The sequence below is a fragment of the Prionailurus viverrinus genome, chromosome D2 (genome assembly GCF_022837055.1).
Source record: "Prionailurus viverrinus isolate Anna chromosome D2, UM_Priviv_1.0, whole genome shotgun sequence".
NCBI classification, from domain to species: domain Eukaryota; kingdom Metazoa; phylum Chordata; class Mammalia; order Carnivora; family Felidae; genus Prionailurus; species Prionailurus viverrinus.
Window position 1 is genome coordinate 17,544,648 of NC_062571.1, and position 21,459 is coordinate 17,566,106.

Consider the following 21,459-nt stretch of genomic DNA (forward strand, 5'->3'; position numbering starts at 1 on the left):
GGACCAAGCCTTTGAACTCTAGGTATATTCAGTTTGGCTGTGGGTGGTGCTGCCTCAATGATCCAGTATTCCTCGTGGAAAAACGTTATAGCTATCAGGGTGATTTCAAAAAGACAGCTCACGTTAAACCCAGATTGCCTAAGGGGGAGGGCCTGTGTATGCCAGGTATGGCTGACAGTCCCTCACTGGCTGAGACAACCTTGCACGTGGGGTTGCTGTCAGCCTTACACTCCAGGGGACACAGGGCACCAAAGGACCTGGACTCGGGCTCCCCAAGCCTGCGTTCTTCCCACTGTTCCACAGCGCGTCCCGCTGGTGCCGCCGTGCTCTGACAACTCATTTTCCGAGTCCCTCATCTACCCGGCTGATTGAAAATTCACACTAAGCAGGCGGTAAGTCGCAGCGTAACACAGAGAGCGGTCATCTTTTTCTGATTTCAGAAGCTTTTTCTTCCTCGTTTGTGCATTTCACCTAGACGTGCCCTATACTGTTTCCGTTAACGATATAATGCTGGTGCAAAACATATCAATGGTTAATACTCTGGGCAGGTCTAGAGAAAATCTGAGAAAGATGAAGGCTATACCTTGAAGATCAACAAGGATTTTGCTAGCCCTTTAGGGAAGGGGATTCCAAATGTAAAAACTTTCCACGGGAGGCACACTGCCTCTGACCCCCAGTGTTGGAACTAGATGGCCTAGGGCCACAAAGGGTTTAAAATGACGTATAATAAACTTTACCATTTCATGCACTCTACTCTCCCGGAGCTTTGTTCGAAAACGCTAAGCTACAGACGTGGATTTTCTCCTTATTCAGAAATGAATTCTAACTAAAACGAAACAAAACAATATTTAAACTGGAGGTGAAGTATTAATTTACGTGCTATTTAGTAAAAAAAAATACTTACCTGCTTGCTTCTAGTACAGATGTTTCTTTAGAGCTTTGAGAATTTAAGATTTTTTCAATTTTTTCAACTGATCGAATAACTTGTATAAGCCTCAACACGCACATCTATAAAGATAAAAATTAAGCAAACAAAAAAAGTTATTATAATGTTTAACCTTAATCATCTTGTTTTCCATGCTAAGTGCCAGAGAATATAAAACCGAAAGTCAAGTTTGAATATATAGAGCATCCTACATTTTGAATATTTCTATAAAACACTGAATTGCCAAGAATGGAAATCTTAATTTTGGCTTTCTGGAACAAGCATATTTCAATATTCTACTGCAAATTAGTAGTAAAAAAAAAAAAACACACACACACACAAACGAAAAACCCCTAGACTTTTGCTTTCTCACGCTCTGTACTCTTATTTCTTCTTTTTCCCATCCTGAATCTCTCTATGGGCAGTCCATTTATTTTCTTATGGCCCTTTCTTCACCTTTTCAGTTTCTGATCGTACTTATCCTCTCGGTTTACATGTGCACGATACACCTATATGTCCTAGTGTCAATTCATTGAAGACATTTTATGCTACAAATATTGCCAAGAGGTTGAGGGACGTTATAAGAACTCTTATCCTTAAAAGAATGAAAAATACAAAGTCACCCGTTAAACAAAGAGTACCTGAGAACCCTTCCTGGGAGCTAGACATTCTTCCAGACAGTGGGGACAGCAGTGAATAAAACTAGAAAAATGCCTGCTTTCATGAAGCTTACAGTCTTGTCTAGAAACACACCACATGAATTCTTCGGACAAAAGCTGGGAGAAGATGTAAAGGAGAAATAGACAGTCTCTAAAATAAGCTTCTTTCTCCCCCGTGAGATTTAAGAAAATATGCTAATAAGGGGGCACCTGGGTGGCTCAGTCAGTTAAGCATCTCACGGTTCGTGAGTTCGAGCCCCACATCGGGTGAGCACGAGCCCTACTTTGGGTAAGCTCGAGACCCACTTCGGGTAAGCCCCACTTCTCTCTCTCTCCCTCACTTGCTCCCTCTCTCTCTCAAAAAATACTAAAAATAATAATAATAAAATATGCTAATAAATACATGTACAAAACACTGGATAGAGTCAGAAGTCTGGAATCCCAATTCCAACTCTGCCCTGACATCCTTACGATCACGAATAAAACCAGGGCTGTGTGGAACAGGTGTCGAGGATGAAGGTGTGCCCTTGCTGTGATGAGCACCGGCTGACGTACGGAGGTGCTGAATGACTACATTGTACACTTGAAACTAATATAACCCTGTATGTTGACTAACTGGGATTCAAAAACCAATAATAAGAGCGAAAACCAGAGCATAAAGAAAAAAATCAGAAAATAAAATTAAAATCCAGGGCCACTAAACAGTAAAGGCAGTGCACGCAGATGTGATTTAAAGAAGGGAAACGAAAAAAGAAACAAACATGGCCGAGCATGAGACAGCAACACTCCGCCTTTTCTAGAACAACTAACCTGCAGTAGAATACAGGGGTGGAGAACACTTACATGGCTGTTAAACCACCAAGTGCTCCACTGACATCAGTTATTATTTCTTGTTCTGGAAAAAGTGAGGGACCTTGAGACCATGTGGGTACCTCTAAAATTCCGTCTTACTATTTCAAGTAGATAACGTGACATTATAATGTGAAATATGCACATGCAAAAGAGCTTTGAAAACAAAGCTGCATAGTACTGACAAGCATGAAGGGACACGAGGAGGGGACATGTAACCGGCACGTAACGTGGGAAATCTACTGAGGGATACCTTTTTCTTCCTGATGTCCTCTTGCTTACACATCCGTTCATCCACTGCCCGAATGCCTTCACTGACAGATGACCTGAGGCTCTTTAAAAGCATAAACAAAGTATACTGCAGAAACTGTTCTGTAACATGATCAGGTTTATACATTTAATTCAACCTCACAGAACTTAATACCTGCAGACCAGTATTATGCAGACACTGACAATAACACGAAATATCAGACACAAATGTTGTTGAGGGTACTCATGATTTAGGGGCAAAATGACATAAAGCCAGGGTCGCACTGTATTAACGGCCAGAAGAATAATAATACATATACAGTGAATGTCATGGGTGGTCAGAGTGGAGAACAGGTAGTCTGAAGCAAAGTACAGAAGAGTCTGGAAAAGGGGTGGGACTCAAACCCGGCTCTGAAGCCGTGCATGGGCGGAGAGAGGATCTTCAGAAGACAAGAGGTAAGAAGGTGTAGACGCGTCCACACTCAGGGTCGCAGCCATGCACCCGGGTGCGCTGTTGGCTTCGTTCTGGAGAGAAGTAGAAATAAGGGAGGGGTCAACTCAGGAGGACTTCACTCAGATGAGGGCTTTAGACGGGATTCCACACATTCTGGAGAACTAGAGACTGTTGAAGCACTGACCTATCGTAGGAAATGTTTTGGAAATATTAGGAATCAAGGAGTAAGAACAGAATGGCCAGGAAAAGGGAGAGCTCACAGGTGGAGAAAGAGGGCCGGAAGCTGAGGATGAAACCAAGTAGAAGACAGGAATTAGAGCCAAAACAAAGGCTCATGGAAACAGCTGGGATAAACTGGACACATCACAAAAATTCTACAGAAAGGTGAATTATTTCACTCAGAAAACATCACGAAATACCTACTAGATGTCAGCTGTCGTGACAGCACATGAGGATACAACAACGAAGACAGAAACAGTCTTATCCGTTAAAGATCTTAGAATCTCTTAGAATCTTAGATCTGGTCTCTGAGTCGGGACCAGAAAGGAAGGTCAGGTCTGTGGCTCATTAGGACAAAAGCAGCTATAAAGACGGCTGTGGAAAAGGAAGGGGACACGGTGCTCGCGGCGACGAGGCAGGACGGGAACCTGTGTGCGAGGCGAGAGCAGTAGTCGGCAGAGCAAATCTACCTTTGGGGAGAGGGGTTTCAGAGAGGAGCGGAAAGCCAAACGAAGGCTGGGCTCGGGGGACACCACGGCTATGGGGCTGGGGGAGGAAGGCGCACACCAGGGAGGAGGCAGGAGAGACACGCGGCAGCAGGCGTGGAATCCAATAGTGGACCACAAAAATCGCTCTTCCCTTCCGGGGGAAAGCATCTCAATAAGATTTTGTAACATTCAAACGAGACATAAACAAGGAAGAGTATTAGCTAGCTCGAGGCACGGCTCCAAATTTCCCTCTTCTATGAATTCTTTCCTGCCTACCCCTCCTCTGGGCTTCTCAGCACTGACATTGGCTGGGACTCCACGTTTTTTCCAGATCATCTTCCACTTCTAGTATCTCCTCAGGTTCCAGGTGCTGTCTTATGGGCTGATGCACGAGGCCACTCAAGCTAGGGGTGACATACCCAGGACAGGACGGTGCAGAGCACCAAGTTCACAACAGTGCATCCAAACAGAGGGGTTGGGGGGGTGGGGGGGGGTGAGTCAGGGCATCGACACAGACTGGGGGGTGGGGGAGGACAGGACGGCACAGTTTTCTGTTGGAAGTGATGCCCTAAGTTCCCCTCCGCTGTTCACCAGGCGGAGTTCCCATTCCCAACGTCTGGGAGTGGGGAGTTCTATTCCCACAGCAGGGATTTTCTCAGAGAAACATTATTAGATATTACATCTATATCATCCTTCGGTTACATGAAGGATTTCATAGCTTTTGTGGACCAGTCTGGGAGCCTGAGCACATGTACATTACTGTCTGGGCGGGGAGGGGATACTTACAAATTAGGAACTGTTCAAATGAGCCATTCAGAAGCTGGAAACCATTTACATGGGAGTAAGGTGGCATTAATAAGTTGAATTTGGAAATATTCTTCCTCTCCCCTGACATTTTAAGGCTGTCTACTCTGAGAATCTGTCTTCTTCAGATCGAACATGTTTTTTAGGTCATAATACCACATGCAAAAATAGAAAATCATTTACAACTTTTCTGAAGGCAAATACAATAATCATGAAACCATGAGAAAACAACCACCGCACCACGAACTGACAGATGAAAGGAATTCTTCTTGGAGAAGGCAAACGAGGACCACATGCTTTCCAGCAGCTTGTTTTATACCATGTAGGGACTTACCAGAACTTCTTCTCGTAACTGTCCCAAAGGCACAGAAAGCTGATTGAGGGCCTTGTCCATGCCAACCTAAAGGCAAAATCACGTTGGCACACACACATCACAATCAGGAATAACAGTGAAGTATCTTTTAATGATCAAAGCAGTACTACACTTAAGTTATTTTTTTGGTATGACTGTATTTTGCTGAGTAACTAGTTAAATAACAGAAATGTTACTGTGCCATCAATGTTGTTCATAGAATACGAAAAAAATCTGTTGGTATACATGAAACTATACAAACAAGGGATGTCCTAATAAATGAAACCTTCAAACAATTTGCCTTTAGATGCCATTTTAAATGAATGTGAAAAATTGTAACGGAAGGGGCACAGCTATCTGTCCGTAATTTATGATACCCAGCCAGTTGATGTGAAAGGCCAATGGGCTATGTCTCTCCTAAACATCATTATAACCCTTGAGAAAAATCGAAATTAAACAGAACAGAAATCAAATTTTCTGGGTTTCTAATCCCACTGGAACATTTATGTTAGGGGTATATTTCCCAAAAGCAAATATGCCTCATTATTTTAATGCTTCTTGAAATCCTCACGGAGCCGCCGACTTTCAGCAGATTTTAAACAAAATGAAGTAAGAACCAGGAGACTTTTCTGAAAATATTATAACCCAAGCATTTCTAAACAGCTTTCACAAACACTTGACATGCTCACTACAAATCATTCTTATGTTTTTATAAAACCATGCCTTCTAAATATCAATACTGGCCCACGTCCCCTCAACCTAGCTCTGGCTAACGCATCCACCTGAAAGTAAATTCAACACTTCCTTCAGAATAGTTGGTATCTGCTCTTGCAAATCAGCCTCAACCAAGTAAGACTTCAGGGTAATCACTTAGCAACTACCAAAAACAACGACTCCGATATTCTTATCCTCTGCTGTTGACTTCTTTACTAACGATTTCAAAAAAATAATCAAGCTAGAGCGGCCTGAAATGAATTTAAACACTAAAACCAAACAAATGCACACCAAACAGTTTAGTTATTTTACTCGTGAGCTTAGTAATCTCTTTAGGTTTTTTTTTTGGTGGGGGGGGGGTGGCGCAGGGGGAATCGACTTTCTGAAAGCTTTCTTTTATTTTTAAAAAAAATTTTTTTTTCAACATTTATTTATTTTTCGGACAGAGAGATGAAAGCTTTCTTTTAGAAATTTACACTCCACTCTGAAGAATAAATATGGATGAGAGGGCCTTGCGGATTTCAGGCTTACCAAGTTTGTGGACAGGTTGACAAAATCCGCGTAATCTTTGTTGATGAGCTCCACCATGGCTGTTTTGAGGAGTCGGTAATAGAGTTCCAGGTCACCTCTCAGTTCCTCCAGCTGCACGCGCTTCCGGCAGTCGGACACAAAGTGATCCACATCGAAATCTTCCTGAAAAATCAAACCACAAAGAAAAAATGATCGCCAATGATATCACATTTTACGTATAAAAATCAAATCGGAGACAGAGAGAGAAACGCCATTCTACTCATTTAGAAGGGGCTCTGCGGCTGCGCGGGGCGGGGGGCGGGGGGGTAGTGTCTAGGGACACACGGTGACACCAGGGCGCCTGCTCACGTCACAGAGGTGCGGGAAAGGGGGCCCCACCAAGAGCATTCTCTCCTGCTGCCTAAGTTCCACAAGGGATTTTTTTTTTTATTATACATTTCAGAGGCTCGTCTCAAAACAGAAACAGCCTTTGCTTCTTTATTTTAAATGTAACAAATGCTCAATGGCAAACTTTCAACCAATAAGGAAATAATAAATAAAGAGTGTAAAAAATCATCTGCTCTCTGAAGCTCTACGGATAAGCACTGTTCACGGCACCCCCCCCCCCCCCCGCCCACCTACTATTTAACATTGTGATTCACATCCTCCCAGACTTGTTGTATTTTGGTCTTTTCTCTTTAAAATGTTAAGTTACTTTTTCAAAAGTTGAGATACAACGGACACATAATCTTTCAGGTGTACAAGATAATGATTTCATGGTTTCGTCTATTGTGAAATGATCACCCCAAGACTAGTTAACATCCATCACCACACACACATTTTTTCTTGTGACAAGAACATTTCGGAGTTACTCTTAGCAACCTTCAAATGTACCATATGGTATTTCCTAGAAGTACATGCTGTATATCACATCCCCCAAACTTATCTTACTAACTGGAAGTTTGTACCATTTGACCCCTTCATCCATTCCCTCCCCACACGCCTCCCCACCACGTCTGGCAACCACCAATCGGTTCTCTAGGACTTCATTTTTTGTTTTTGTTTATAGATTCCACACATAAGGGAGATGATATGACATGTGTCTTTCCCTGACTTATTTCACTTAGCATAATATCCTCAAGGTCCATCCATGTTGTTGCAAATGGCAAGACTTCCTTCTTTTTATGGCTGAATACTATTCCACTGTATATACACACATTTTCTTCATCCATTCACTCGCTGATGGACACTTAAGTTGTTTCCAAGTCTTGGCTGTTGTAAATACTGCAATAAACATGAGGGGCCTGTGAGCGTAAGCCTTGCTGGTCACTGGAGCCACATGACCTAGAGGAATCCCTTAGTGGCGACTCCAAACATGGACACCAGATGAGCATCCAAGCCCCTTTTCCGGAGATACAGTGGGCAGGGGTGAGGCAGAGAGACGGCACAAAGGTAACACCTGCCAGTTCCGTCTTTGCAGACTACAGAGTGGGCCCCAGATGAGTGTTAAATTAGATGCCGGCCCCTCAGTGCTCTATGATAAGCAAATGGGCCTCTTTTACAGAAAATCTGAACCTTTTTCAATCGGCTACTTCTGTGCTGAGTCCTGGAGTTGGGGGACTCCACTCACGTGACTGCTTTAAGAACTGTTTCTCTGTTCCCCACAGCCTTGTGGGTCTCACGGATGCAAGCCTTGTTGGCTTTCAAAGCTAGATGTTCTGGGGGCTTGTGTCTGAAGTGCAGGTCTTAAAAGTTGGGGTGCCGGATGTGGGGTTCAAACCATTGCTCCTAGGGGCGAAGTCTGGATTGTGAGCTCCCTCCCAATTGTGGGTCACTGTGCCAGGGGTGGGATTTATGGCAAGACTGCATCTCACTTCAGTGTAGGTTGTTTCTTTATTCACCTAATGTGTAGGAGTCACTCAGCTAGTTTTGGGTACTTTTCGGAGGAAACTGTTCCATATGTAGCTGTAGGTTCAGGGTATCCGTGGGAGGAGAGGAGTTCAAGATCCTCCTACACCGCCATCTTGAACTGAAACCCAGACCTTCTTTATGCGTCTGTGCGCGCGCACACACACACACACACACACACACACACACACACACGGCAGCTTAATATTCATGTTCTTCTCAACTGTTATTTCCCATTTAAAAATGTAACTTCAGTGTCTTTTCATAAAACGTATACATTTGTATTAATATTTTACATGGATGTTAAGTGTTCCATTGAACAGATGTTCAGAATCTTTCATAATCAGTTTCCAAGTACTGGTCTCACAGATTAGTTACACTCTTGTTTCCCCTTTATTACATTTCGGTGCCCCTGGCATAAATGTTAACATAAATGCTAAGAACCATATGCACCATTCCTTAAGAGTTACTTGTTTCAACTGACTTTCTTAATCAGCCAAACACCTACCCTGATAGTGTCAGAGAAGAGGAATTCATACCAAACCATAATTTCACAGCCATCTACTGAAAAACCACCTGCTTCTTAAACTGGGGCCAGAATCAGCCTGGACTTTTGCCTCTTGAGACCTCAGACAACACCTTACGTTCATGGCTATGAAGCACATCAGTGAAGGAACGCAGAGGCAGAACTCAGCTCAGAATCCTGGCCGTGCTACTAACCAGCTGTATGCCTTTAGGTAGATCATTTTTCCTGCCTCATTACGTATTCTCTGAAGTTCTGAACTTGACGATGGCATTCTAAATCATGTAACTCAGACCCTTGAACAAATGCTACTAGGTAGCATCCGTTCTCAACCTGCCATTTATGTATTTGTTCTCAGATAAACAAATGTTGCTCAACACAAGACTAAATCACTTCCCAGTAATCTGTGAATACTGAATTAGGCAGCTTTTGCTGTGACAACAAGCCCAAACTCACAGCGGCATCGAGCAACAGACACATTTCACTTACCAGGAATGGTTTTACTCTATAGTGTAAATCTGCTAAACATTTAAAAGGAAGACTTTGCAACCCATAGACTTATGGTCAATTGATTTTTCAAAGGATGCCAAGACCAATGGCTGGGGGAAGAAACAGTCTTTTCAAGTGCCCACTGCAGGGACAATATCTACACACAAAAGAATGAATTTGGAACACCAACCTCACACATGCACAAAAAAGTAACTCAAAGTGGATCAAAAGCTTAAATAAAAGAGCAAAGACTGTAACACTCTTAGAGAAAACAGAGGTGAAAATCTGTGCGACTCTGAATTACATAATGCTTTCTTAGACATGACACAAAAAGCATAAAAAATAATCGGTAAACTGAACTTGATCAAAATAAAAACTTTTGTGTGTCAAAGGATACTACTGAGAGAGTGAAAAAGACAATCCACAGAATGGGAGAAAATATCTGCAAATCGTATATCTGACAAGGATCTAATGACCTGAATATGCAAAAGCCCTTATAGCTCAACAATAAAAAGAGAAATAACCTAATTTAAAAACAAGCAACAGACTTCAAACTGATATTTTCCCAAAGAAGACGCACAGATGGCCAATAGCACATGTAAAGATGTTCAACATCATTAGTCTTTAGGGAAAATGCAAATCAAAACCACACTGACCTACCACTTCCCACCCACCAGGATCCAATAAAATAAGAAAAACAAAAAAAAACCCAAAAAAACCCAGAAGACAAGTGTTGGTAAGAAGGCAAAGGAACTGGAACCTCCTGTATTGAGGGCGAGAATGTAAAATGGTGCAGCTAATGTGGAAAACAGCTCAGCAATTCCTCAAAAAGTGAAACATACAACTACCCAGTGATTCTACATCTAGGCATATACCTGATAGAACTGACGACAGATGCTCACACACAAAAAACACTCACAGCATCATTCATAACAGCCAAAAAGTATCAACAACCCAATGTCCATCCATTGATGAGGATACTTTAAAGGTGGCGAAGCCTATCACGCAGCCAAAAAAAAAAAGGGGGGGGGGGTGAATAAAGTACTGTTACGTGCTGCAACATCGATGAACCCTGAAAACGTTCTACTCTAAGGTTAAAGGAAGCCAGATACAAAAGGTTGCATATCATATGATTCCATTTATAGGAGATGTTCTAGAACAGGCAAATCCATAAAAACAGAAAGTAGATTAGTGGTTGCCAAGGAACGGGGGGAGGGGAGAATCAGAGCTGATAGGTTTCTTTTTTGGGGGAAGGACATGTTCTAGAATTAGACAGTGGTGACGGATGCACCGTGGAGTAATGTACTAAAAACCAGTGAAGAATACAGTTTAAAACGGTAAATTTTATATCACGTGAATTACATCTCAAGGAAAAATGAAACAACTTAAGCATCAACAAGTCAAATGTGCAGATACTTTAAAAAATCTAAAGTAACACTAATTTAGGGGCGCCTGGGTGGCTCAGTCGGCTGAGCGTCTGACTTCGACTCAGGTCATGATCTCATATGATTCATGAGTTCTAGCCCCACGTCGGGCTCTGTGCTGACAGCTCAGAGCCTGGAGCCTGCTTCCGATTCTGTGTCTCGCTCTCTTTGTCCCTCCCCAGCTTATGCTCGCGCTCGCACTCTCTCTCTCTCTCTCAAAAGTAAATAAACAGGGGCGCCTGGGTGGCGCAGTCGGTTAAGCGTCCGACTTCAGCCAGGTCACGATCTCGCGGTCCGGGAGTTCGAGCCCCTCGTCGGGCTCTGGGCTGATGGCTCGGAGCCTGGAGCCTGTTTCCGATTCTGTGTCTCCCTCTCTCTCTGCCCCTCCCCCGTTCATGCTCTGTCTCTCTCTGTCCCAAAAATAAATAAACGTTGAAAAAAAAATTAAAAAAAAAAAAAAGTAAATAAACATTAAAACCTCCCATGTCTGAAAAGCTGGAAGGAGTCAAGACTTGTGGTCTGTAAGCCCTGAAATAAGAAGAAAAATAGTTTCTCTTTATACTCAGCGGTATTTCCTACTTGAACCCAGGTAAAGTACAAATGCCCCAAAAGGCCGGAAGTTGTGAAATCACAAGAGGTGCTAGAACACAGGATATTAAGTCAGCAAAACAGACCAATTGCAGACAATTTAAAAACCATTAGCCACTAGAGTAGCGGTGACATCACTCAAATTTAAAACCAAACAGAGTTTAAAAGTTGAGCTACTTTATTTTTTTTTTTTTTTTTTTAATTTTTTTTTTCAACGTTTATTTATTTTTGGGACAGAGAGAGACAGAGCATGAACGGGGGAGGGGCAGAGAGAGAGGGAGACACAGAATCGGAAACAGGCTCCAGGCTCTGAGCCATCAGCCCAGAGCCCGACGCGGGGCTCAAACTCACGGACCGCGAGATCGTGACCTGGCTGAAGTCGGACGCTTAACCGACTGCGCCACCCAGGCGCCCCATAAGTTGAGCTACTTTAATGCCTTTGCATTCCGGGACGGCAAACAAAGACGAATACAAAATAACCAGGGAATTAAGCATTTAAAACTTACCAAAGACCCAAATATCAGTATCCTTAACGCGGTGATAACTGTGCAAGACTGTGGAAAGATCAAAATGCTCTAAGCTGCCAAGCAGTAGAACATTCCCCCAAATACATGGAAGTGTAAAGTCACTACCTCCACATCCACAACAGAACCAGAGACCCCGCCCCGCCCCCCAGCCCGCCCCAGGCACTACCATTCCGCATCTACAAATCATGGGAGGTACAAAGGCACACAAAATGTACGATCTCTGCCCTGAAACAGATTCCATTTCATCGAGACACAAATACAAAATAAATGCTAACCCACACATTACATAAAATACAGCTCAAAAGACCTAAGAAATTAGTGTGAGCCCATGTGTGTGTTTCCAACCTTCTCGAAGCCCAGAGGACAACAGAGACGAATACAAGTCCTTGTATATCCCCCAAACATTACTTAAATATTGACCACGCAACTCGAGCTCTGCTCTAAAACCTGGGGACACAGCCATGAGAAGGTCTCCGCTCTTAAGGAACATATATTCTAATGCAGAAATGAGAAAACAAACATGTAAACAAATAAATGTGATACTAATGAATAGTGATCAAAGTTACAAAGAAAATGGGACACCGTGAAGGTGAGTGATGAGACAGGGAGGTACCTGAACTTGCATGACCAGGAAAGACACAGAACAAAGACATCTGAGTTGAGATCCAAATGACACGACGGAGCTGGCCTGGGGAAAGTGTGGGAACAGTGTTCCTGCCCGAGGGAACAGCATGTATGCAAGAAGGTCCCTGGAGCTCTTCCCTCGCATCCCTGTCCTCTAATCTCTCACTGTGGCAGGGTGACGGGCACATGACATAGCCTAGGACTTGTGTCTCCAAAACACAACTTTATTTGGTTACTAAGCTATTCAAGCTTGAGAAGTTTAAAAACATACGCTAATGAGTTCTTTCCACCATCTATAGACAGATCATCTTAAAAGTATCATGAAATAGTAACACTTAAATTCTAAGCAACAACTGTTCTAACATTTTGTTGCTGCTGTTCCAACATTATTTTAATCAATTTTATATCTAACTCCTTCGTTCCATATATATATGTGTGTGTGTATATATATATCTATATATATATACACACACACATATATACACATATATACACACATATATATATACACACTCGTTTGACATACTTACGAGAAACCAAAGGAAATCTATATTCTGTAAATTTATTCACCCATCTAACAAGTATTTGAGCACCTAATTATGCTCTGTTCCAGCTGATTTCCTCTCTTTCTCTCTCCTTTTCCCCTCAATTTAACACTAATCATAATCTATGTTGGGTTTTAGTTTACTTTTTCAACTTAATTTCTTGAGCTACTTAGTGGAATTACCTAGTTCCAACGTTCTCAACATCGGTCGTACGTTAGAATCGCTTGAGGAACTTAAAAAAAAAAAAAGCCCAAGCCCAAGGAGCACCTGGCTGGCTCAGTCGGTGCAGCGTATGACTCTTGGTCTCAGGGGCGTGAGTTCGAGTCCCACGTTGGGTGTAGAGACTACTTAAAAACAAAATCTTAAAAAAAAAAAAAAAGAAAAAAAAAGAGCCCACATCCCAGTTTGTGATTAATCTGTTTAAATGTTTTAAGAAATTTGATGCTAAATGCTATCAAACTAGTTAAATAACAAAAAGATCTTCTTGCTCTCAAATTTTGAATAGTACTAATAATCAAGAACTCGGTAGGCTAGAAGTGCAACATTTTATTCAAATGAGAAACTTTATAACAGGATTACAAAGAGTGGATTCGAAAATCAAAAGCAAGGAAAATAAGACTGCAGCGTGAACACGGGGAAGCAAAAGCAAGAAAGTACGTGACCATGAAGCGAATGCTCAGTCTCTGAGATCAGAGGCTTGAAGAGAAGGATTAAAACCTAAAAAGAAAGAAAAGAAAGATCTCAGTGCACTCAAGGAGAAGTCCCCCAACACCCTTCCTGCTTATTCTTGTGATGCAACCACATCCTGGCTGATGCCAATGTTACCAACTCTTCCACGAAAGCCAAACCTGGCTTAGTACAATCAGTGATGGACTGCGTGTATGCCAAGTGTATCCCCTGTAGAACGCACTGTGTAATGGCTGAAACTGAGGAATTCGGGCAGAACGAGCGGCTCTAAGGACTGCCAAGGATCCAAGATGTGAATGACGACCACGCACACACAAAGGGACCCATGCAGAGGACTGCTTCGTCCAGGGAGTAATTAATTCAGTGCAAGTTTGACACTGTGGCCTCAGTGGACCCAGACCTTAGAGGAAGGATCTGGAAGATCCCTGGAGTTCCCATCACGTACATTTCTAACCACAGGCACCGTGTTGAGCGGATGCCCGATGATTACGGAGCCCCTCAGTTCTATTTCTTAAAAGAGAGGGTTCCTGAGCCTTCCTTTACCAACTTTTGTTTCCATTTTGTACAGCAATATGCCACAGCATGAACTCTCCTACTTACCCACTTGCTCTGTTACGAGCGGCGTACGGTTAAATACTCGCTTTCTGATGTTGTTTTGAAACTGACGTTTTGTATCATTTTAAATTTTGTTGGATCTTTTTATAAATCAGAGGACTGCTCACATAAAAAAAAAAAAAAGATGAAAATCAAAAGCAAGGACAACCAAAAAACCACTTCTTTTTGCAAGAACCTCGTCTTGCAAAAGTGCCAATCAAATAAACTTTGTCCAATGTCACTTACCTATCGTCCAAAGTAGTTCACATCAGTAAACTTTTCTATGAAAATGAAATGTAACCTAAGTTCTAGATGTGGCTAATCCCAATTTTTTTGTGGCAGTCAGTCTCAAAAATATTATGATGTCTCAAACTGATGCGGAAGAGAAAGGAATCTTTTCATCGAGACGTGGCATCAAACCAAGAACCTACAAGGTAGAGCGCTCAGCTCCTGTGAGATGAAGGCCCTCCCCGGGGTGGAGGTCACTGGGCATCGGCCGCGGACCCGCTTTCAGACTGTCTGCGTTTCGCCACTTTCCTCTTTTCCTTCTCTGTCAGTTGCTCTGTCAGTTTCTAGGTGCCGTCACGAAGTCCACCTCGAACAGGCCACCTTTTTCCCTCTCGTCTCATCTACTGTACCTAAGCTACAGGCCAAGAGTCCAGATCACCAGCCTTGTCAGAATTTCTTCTAAAATAGGAGGCAGCCCTCGATCTCTTCCGTACTGGTGGAATGCAGGCATTCAGACTCTGTGCCATCTTCTGGGCTGTTCTCAATATTCCGATTATCCCACTTCCCAAAGTTCCCACCTGTGGCCTCTGGAAAGGAACATGTTATACAGTATTATTTCCCAAGACTGAAGCATGGGGGTCAGGAGATAAGGCCCGTGATGTGCCCCCAAATAACTGTGTGACTTTAGGGGAAGTCATGACACCCCAGGCCTCAGTTTCCTTGTCTTCGAACCAGAAAAAGTGATTACCGTCCTTCTTTCACAGAAGCATGAATGTCAAGGGCTGGAAGAGGCTGCAGAGATTATGCAGATACTGCGGAAACCGAAGCCCAGAGGCAAGTGATCGGTCCCAAGTCACAGGCCAATGGACAGCAGGGCTGAAAGTGGGACCCACGTCTCCAGGTCACAGCCACTCAACCAGCAAAATACAAGATCTGAGCAGCTGGTCATTCTTCCCTTTTCTATTTCCCCATTAGAATACACGCTCCTTGAGAACAGGACCACCCTTGACACACTTCCTGCTTCAATATCCCCAATTCACCCAATTACAATCAGGGAGGAGCCTCAGTGACTCACCCCCTAGATCCGTATTCTCTTGTAGATGCTTACAGTCACCATAAAGAGGGTTCCTGATGGCGCTTCTCATTAAAAAGGTACTGTGTGCCTACCCAGGGTGCCAACAAAGCCACGATGCGCTGGGGGTGCAGGAAAGGAACTGATACAGTTCAGAAGCAGCAGACTGGCTCAGCATAGAAACGCACTACACTGCCTGCCAATCAAAACTATCCCGCGGGGGAATGAGCCTCTTTGAAATAGGTTCAAATGTTTCGGAAATGTTTCCTCATGAGCCTGTGGACTAACCAGCCACCTGTTACAAGAGACCAGATACGGGTTTCGAAAAGAGCGCTCTGCCTGTAGTGTAGAGGAGGGACTAGAAACAGGCGAGGACGGGTGCAAGGAGACCAGGTAAGAGGCCTTGATGGTGTGATGGCCAGACAGCACCGTGAAGGTACGCGAAAAGATGGAGAGTAGACGGATTCAAGAGGTATTCAGGAAGCGAAATCCACGGGACTTGGTAACAGACTGGATTTTGGAAAGGCGACAGAGGGAGGAGGGGACTTCCGGTTTGCTGACTTACAACTCGATGCATGGTAGAGCATGTTCTGAGACGGGCAATAGGACAAGAAAGCTGGCTTTCAGGGGAGGAGGTGCTCACCAATTCAGTTTCGAACATGGTAAGTTTGAGGGACCACAGAGACATCCAAGAAGAGACAACAAATGCAGTACATAGGTTTGGAGCTCAGGGGACATCTGGGCCAGAAAGAGGCATCTGCCTCCCCTGCCTACAGCTGGTCACTAAAGCTGCATGAAGGGCCACCTGGGGCAAGGAGAGGACACGTGACTGAGCCCATAACCAGCCATTCATCAGCTACAGGAGACAGGAGACGGACCAGAGAGAGAGGAAGAAAGCCAGAAAGCAATGCAGAGCATTTGGTCTGCCGGGAAGGCAAGTAAGGAGACAGGAAAAAGGCCAGCGGGATTGACTTACATCCGGTTAACTTCGTAAGAACTCTTCAGTGGGATGAAGGTGCCTGAAGAGCGACAAGTGAGAAAGTAAAGATGACCCCTGAGCGCCGGCTGTGATGTGCTCCAGTGTCAGGGCGACCCCTCGAGGCGGGAGGGCCAAGTGGAAGGGGCTAAAAGAGGGGTAGGGGTGCAAACCAACAGGAAGGAGTGCAGGAGAGGATGCGAACAGGGTGCTGAGGAAGCAAGAGGGCACGGGCTCCAGGCGTGGGTGAAAAGCTACCTGGAGGAGGGAGGAGAGCCCCTCCACAGACCAGGGAAGGAGGGGAAGGGAACAAACACAAGGATGGGCTTGTTATCAGCAAGGCGGAGGAGTTCCCATTTGATGGCCGCTACTTTTTCTGTCAAACTGGAGATGAAGTCATACATCGGGATGGAAGGGGAGGGCCATGACGTCAACAGCACACCCACGCAAACGGGTCTAACTTACCTTGGTCGGCATTGCCACTTTCTCTCCCTACTGCCAACACCTTACGTCCTATTCGTCTATGAGTTGGCTGTCAGGCCTAAGGATCTTGGTATTTTTAAGGTCGCAAAGAATGATGTTGCCACCCCGTCGGCCCCAAGTGGCCCTTCCGGATCTGCCGCTCCTGTGTGTTGATCACCTACGTCTTTCACAAACCTTTCCCCTCCTCTGTGCTTCTCGTTAGGTCTCATAAAAACCACTGAAATAACTTTGTAAGTAGTCTCCTGCCGCCACTCAGCTCCAACGCAACAGACGGGACCACGTAACTTCCCGCTTTAAACCTGACGATGAGTACTGTCTCCACTTAGACCCCTGGCTGCAGCCTTCAAGGTACAACTTGCAGCCCCACCCCATGCACCTGGCCTCCTTGCTGGTCTCATTCCTGGCCACTCTTCCAGGCCCCGGCCTCTCTGGACTAAGGGTGGATTCTGGGCACACACGTTCGTCCTACCACCACGCTCAAGAGCCAATGCCAATGTGTGTTCCCTGGCTTTGTACCACCACGTCCAAATTGCTGGCTGGCACCCAGCAGGTGATCAGTGAGCAACTGCTACCACTGCCCAAGGAGGTCCACCTCGCGTGTGACCGACTGAGGGCCCATTTCTAGTCAACCGACCGGATTGCAAGTTACCTCCGCTCTCCCAGTGAAAATACGATTTTCTCTCCCTCTCCCTCGGGCACAAAACCTCTCCAGTTACAAAACGTGTAGAAACAGAACCCCGACGGCACGCTCTCCACCCATCCTTTCTGCCACGGAACTCTAACTTCTAAAGCGTCCCTCTGAAGGAAATCCACGCTGCAGGTAACCTTTATCTCCAGGTCCCACCCAGAAAATCAATAGCAAAACACACAGAACAGCTGTTCCGTGTATTTTCCTCCTACCAACGAAGTGGTCACGTTAATTAGCCCTACAGATTGTGTGGCACGTTCGGAAGTTTTAGAGCCGTGAGAGAACACGGAGCCGCTGGGATTCCAGCCACTTGGCCAGTGTGCTCTCTCCCTACCTCGAAGCGCTACTTTAGGACTTCTATTCTGAGAGTTCTATTTTCTGAACCTGCTTTGACCAAAAGCATTTTGTCAGCTCACAGTGAGAAACATGGCGGGGCTAGGGAAGTCTCAGAAAATGCTCCTGTGATGTCTCATCATCGTGTATCCTTAGTTAGCAAAGGGCTTCCGGATCAGTGAGTTCACTTTGTACTCTCTTTTAGACGTTCCATACGAGGGGCACCTGGGTGGCTCAGTCGGTTAAGCGTCCGACTTTGGCTCAGGTCATGATCTCACGGTTCGTGGGTTCAAGCCCCGCATCAGGCTCTGTGCTGACAGTTCGGGGTCTGGAGCCTGCTTCAGATTCTGTGTCTCCCTCGCTCTCTGTCCCTCCTCTGTTCGTGCTCTATCTCCTTCTCTCTCTCTTAAAAATAAATAAACATTAAAGTTTAGACATTCCATTCGAGTTACACCTTTTATTACAGTGGTTTAGAAACACCACTGTACAAGAACAAGAGTAGCTTCTTCCTCAGTCTAGACACCCCTACATATTAAAAACAATGGCCACAATACAGAGGATCCAGATAGAAACGCTTTTTAAGGCCAGAGTTTGGGAGATATGATCTGAATGCAAATATCAAAAGCTGGTTTTTTTCCCTTGAGAAGGAAAAAAAAAAACCATATTGGGACTTGAAACCACCAAAAAATAAGACACTTAAACTCACTCTTTCAAAATTTTAGGTGCCTACAGAACCAAAACTTTTAACTTTTTCACACCGAAGCCAGCTACTGAGTGGTGTCAAAAATCCCAATCCTTAAAAAGTACACATATTTTTTTTTGATAGTTTAAGTACAGACCCCGAGGGATACACAAGCTGGGTATGCAAAGCTCCTCCTGGCTCTGATTCAAATCTTGGACATTTTCAAGGCTGTGCTTTGATGAACCTTTATCGTCAGTAAAACGTTCTCAGTTTAGATCTCTAATCAGTACGTTTAGGTCCTACAATTATCCGCAGACAAGTTTCAAGTTCACCTTAGGAAGAGAAATGGGGCAACTTTAGAAAAGGACAATGGTCCGCTCTGTAGCCCTGAAACAGAAGTAAGGACAGTACAGTCTTTATATCTCTCATTCCAGGAGCTGTAGACGAATGTCAGGCAAAAACTTTAGATTAAGGGCCTTTTTTACCCGACCCGATCCCTGGGTGAGCACGTACGTTTAGAGACGTTTTCAAGACACGCTCACCGAGCTTCTAGGGGCAAGGCACTGGCAACAAGCTGCTGTCAGGCAAGGGGGCCGGCAATCTGACCGCACCCCGCGCGGTAACAGAGTCGGGTCCTAACAGGGGCGTTTACGTTTAGCTCAAAACTTTCAGGCCTTTTCACTCCGTGTGCGCGATTTCACAGAAGTGCTGTCTCCAGGCTGCACCTACCAAACCCGAGGCCAAGAGACTCACTGCGAAGCGCAGCGAGGTCCCCGCCGAGGGCCGTCCGCGGCGGGCGCGGCCCGGGAAGCGCGCAGGAGAGGCCCGAGGAGAGGCCCCGGAGGGCAAAGGAGGGCAGACCACCCACGGCCCGGCTCCAGGGAGCGGAGCCCCCGGCGCGCACCTTCATAAACTCGTCCTTGTCGAAGCAGAGCGTGTCCGGCCCCTTGGGCAGGTTCATCCTACTTTTCTCCATCCCGCCGGCCGCCGCCTCTCGGCGCCGAGACTCGAGCGAGGAGAAGCAGGAGGCTGCGCGCTCGGACGCTGCGGCCGCAGCCACGGCCAGTTTCCACGGCACAGAGGCACCGCTTCCGCCAACATGGCAGCGCCCGCGCCGTGGCCAATGAGCGAGGACGCCGCGGGTCCGCCTCCGCCTGCGGCCGCCAAGAGCGGCGCGCGGACCGCCGCCGCTGCTTCGGCGGGTCGTGCTGCCCCCTTGCGTCGGAGGGCGGCACTGCGGCCCCGCGCACGCTTCCTCCCGGTAGCCCAGCTCCGGGCCAGGCGGGGTGAGCCCGGGAGGGGACCGGCGGGAAGGGTCAGGGGCGCTCCCTCCCCACCCCACCCTTTCCACTGGAAAATCGGCTCGCAGCCCGTGTCTTCTCCCTGAGATTGTTCCGCGGAGAGCATAGCCGTGGCCGGATGCTGGCCCCTTGGTTCTGAGGCCGGTCTCCCAGAGTTGGGCACATCGCCATGTCACTCCTCCGGTCCCCGTGCGCCGCCGCCGCTGCCGCCTGGGCGCTGAGGCCTCGGTGGGAGACTGGGCCACCGCCCTTAGCCCCGGCACCCGCAGGCGAGCGTAGCTTCTCCTCCCGTGGGCTCCGATCCTGGGAACTGCCGGGAGGAAGGTGGGCAGCTGGGCACATAGCCTTAGGTCCTCTGGGCAGCAACCTGCTCCACTTCGGGCTCAGGTCCAGGGTGGGCAGCTTCGGAGAACAACTTTGGGTCCTCAGGGTTCTTAAAACCTCGAGATTTTGTCGCTACCTGCTGACAAAACACAGCCGACAAGTAGTGCATGCGTATTTTTTTCTAATCTAAGCCAGGAATTGGCAAATGTGTGTGTTTGTGGCCAGTATTGGTGCAATCGCCGCACCTCCCCGCAGTTTCTGAGACTTTCTCTCTCCTCCTCCCCGCCACCCATCCCCAACATTTATTTGAGGTTTTCTTTCTTCTTCCTTTGTTCTTTCTCCCACTGCTGCCCCCCGCCCTTTCGTGTGAATGCCATGGTCAAATGATGATTCATTTTTCTTTTTTTTCCTCCTTGAATCTGTGACAACTCAAACCACAAATCAGGCTTCACACTCTTCACCCTGCAAGTCTTTGCTTCCTGCAGCCTTGCTTTAAGAAACCAGGCCTCGGCTGCTGTTGGAGATGCCATTAACCCTTAATAGTCCTAAAAAGGGGGTGGAACAGCGGAAGACAATGCCTTACAAAGACAGTCTTGTGTTCAAGTCACTCCAGACAGGAAACCGGCCGCGTTTTAAACATGTGGGTATAGAATCTGCAACAACCTATTCCCTACCATCGGGCCTGGCAAGGCTTCCTTCGCGAAGGAAATATTTCCTGCCAATACTCAGAGAATGTGACAGTGGATGAGAGCTGGAGTCAGTCCAGAAAATCAGAATAAAGTGCCACAGGAGCAATTATGAGGAGCGCACTCTGTGGCCCTATTGTGTTTCTGTGGCTATAGGGAATGAAAACCTCATCATCTGGTTTTCATTCGTTTACTCTTATTATGAAATTTTGCAAACATGCAAAAAAAAGGGTGGAGAGCACAAGCCTTCCCGAGCCTGTCCACGAGCAAGGGGAGGGGGGAGTGTCTGAAATACATATCTTAAGTTTATTTACTTATTTTGAGAGAGAGAGCAAGCAGGGGAGGGGCAGAGAGAGAGGGAGACAGAATCTCAAGTAGATTCGGCACTGTCAGTGCAGAGCCCCATGTGGGGCTTGAACTCACCAACCGCGAGATCGTGAGGTGAGCTGAGATCAGGAGTCAGACGCTTAACCGACTGAGCCACCCAGGCGCTCCTGGAATATATTTTAAAGCAAATCCCCGGCACCACATCATTCCTGGCTCCCAAATACCTT

At 45.8% G+C, this 21,459-nt stretch overlaps 1 protein-coding gene and 1 pseudogene across 4 annotated transcripts in view; one reads left to right on the forward strand and one right to left on the reverse strand.

The window, feature by feature from the left end:
* The window catches only part of COG2 (component of oligomeric golgi complex 2), a 46,603-nt gene extending 26,910 nt beyond the window's left edge, over window positions 1-19,693 (reverse strand). For 2 of the 4 annotated variants that reach the window (XM_047825358.1, XM_047825357.1), the window contains exons 1-5: window positions 19,499-19,693; window positions 6,245-6,406; window positions 4,982-5,047; window positions 2,687-2,767; window positions 905-1,008 (exon numbers count right to left, since the gene is read on the reverse strand). In XM_047825358.1, the coding sequence (XP_047681314.1) occupies window positions 905-1,008; window positions 2,687-2,767; window positions 4,982-5,047; window positions 6,245-6,406; window positions 19,499-19,570 (485 nt within the window). In that variant the 5' untranslated portion in view covers window positions 19,571-19,693. The other 2 variants (XM_047825359.1, XM_047825360.1) reach the window with 2 other exon arrangements.
* Window positions 13,500-14,327, forward strand: LOC125147912 (rRNA-processing protein FCF1 homolog; annotated as a pseudogene).
* Window positions 19,694-21,459: the final 1,766 nt, after the last annotated feature.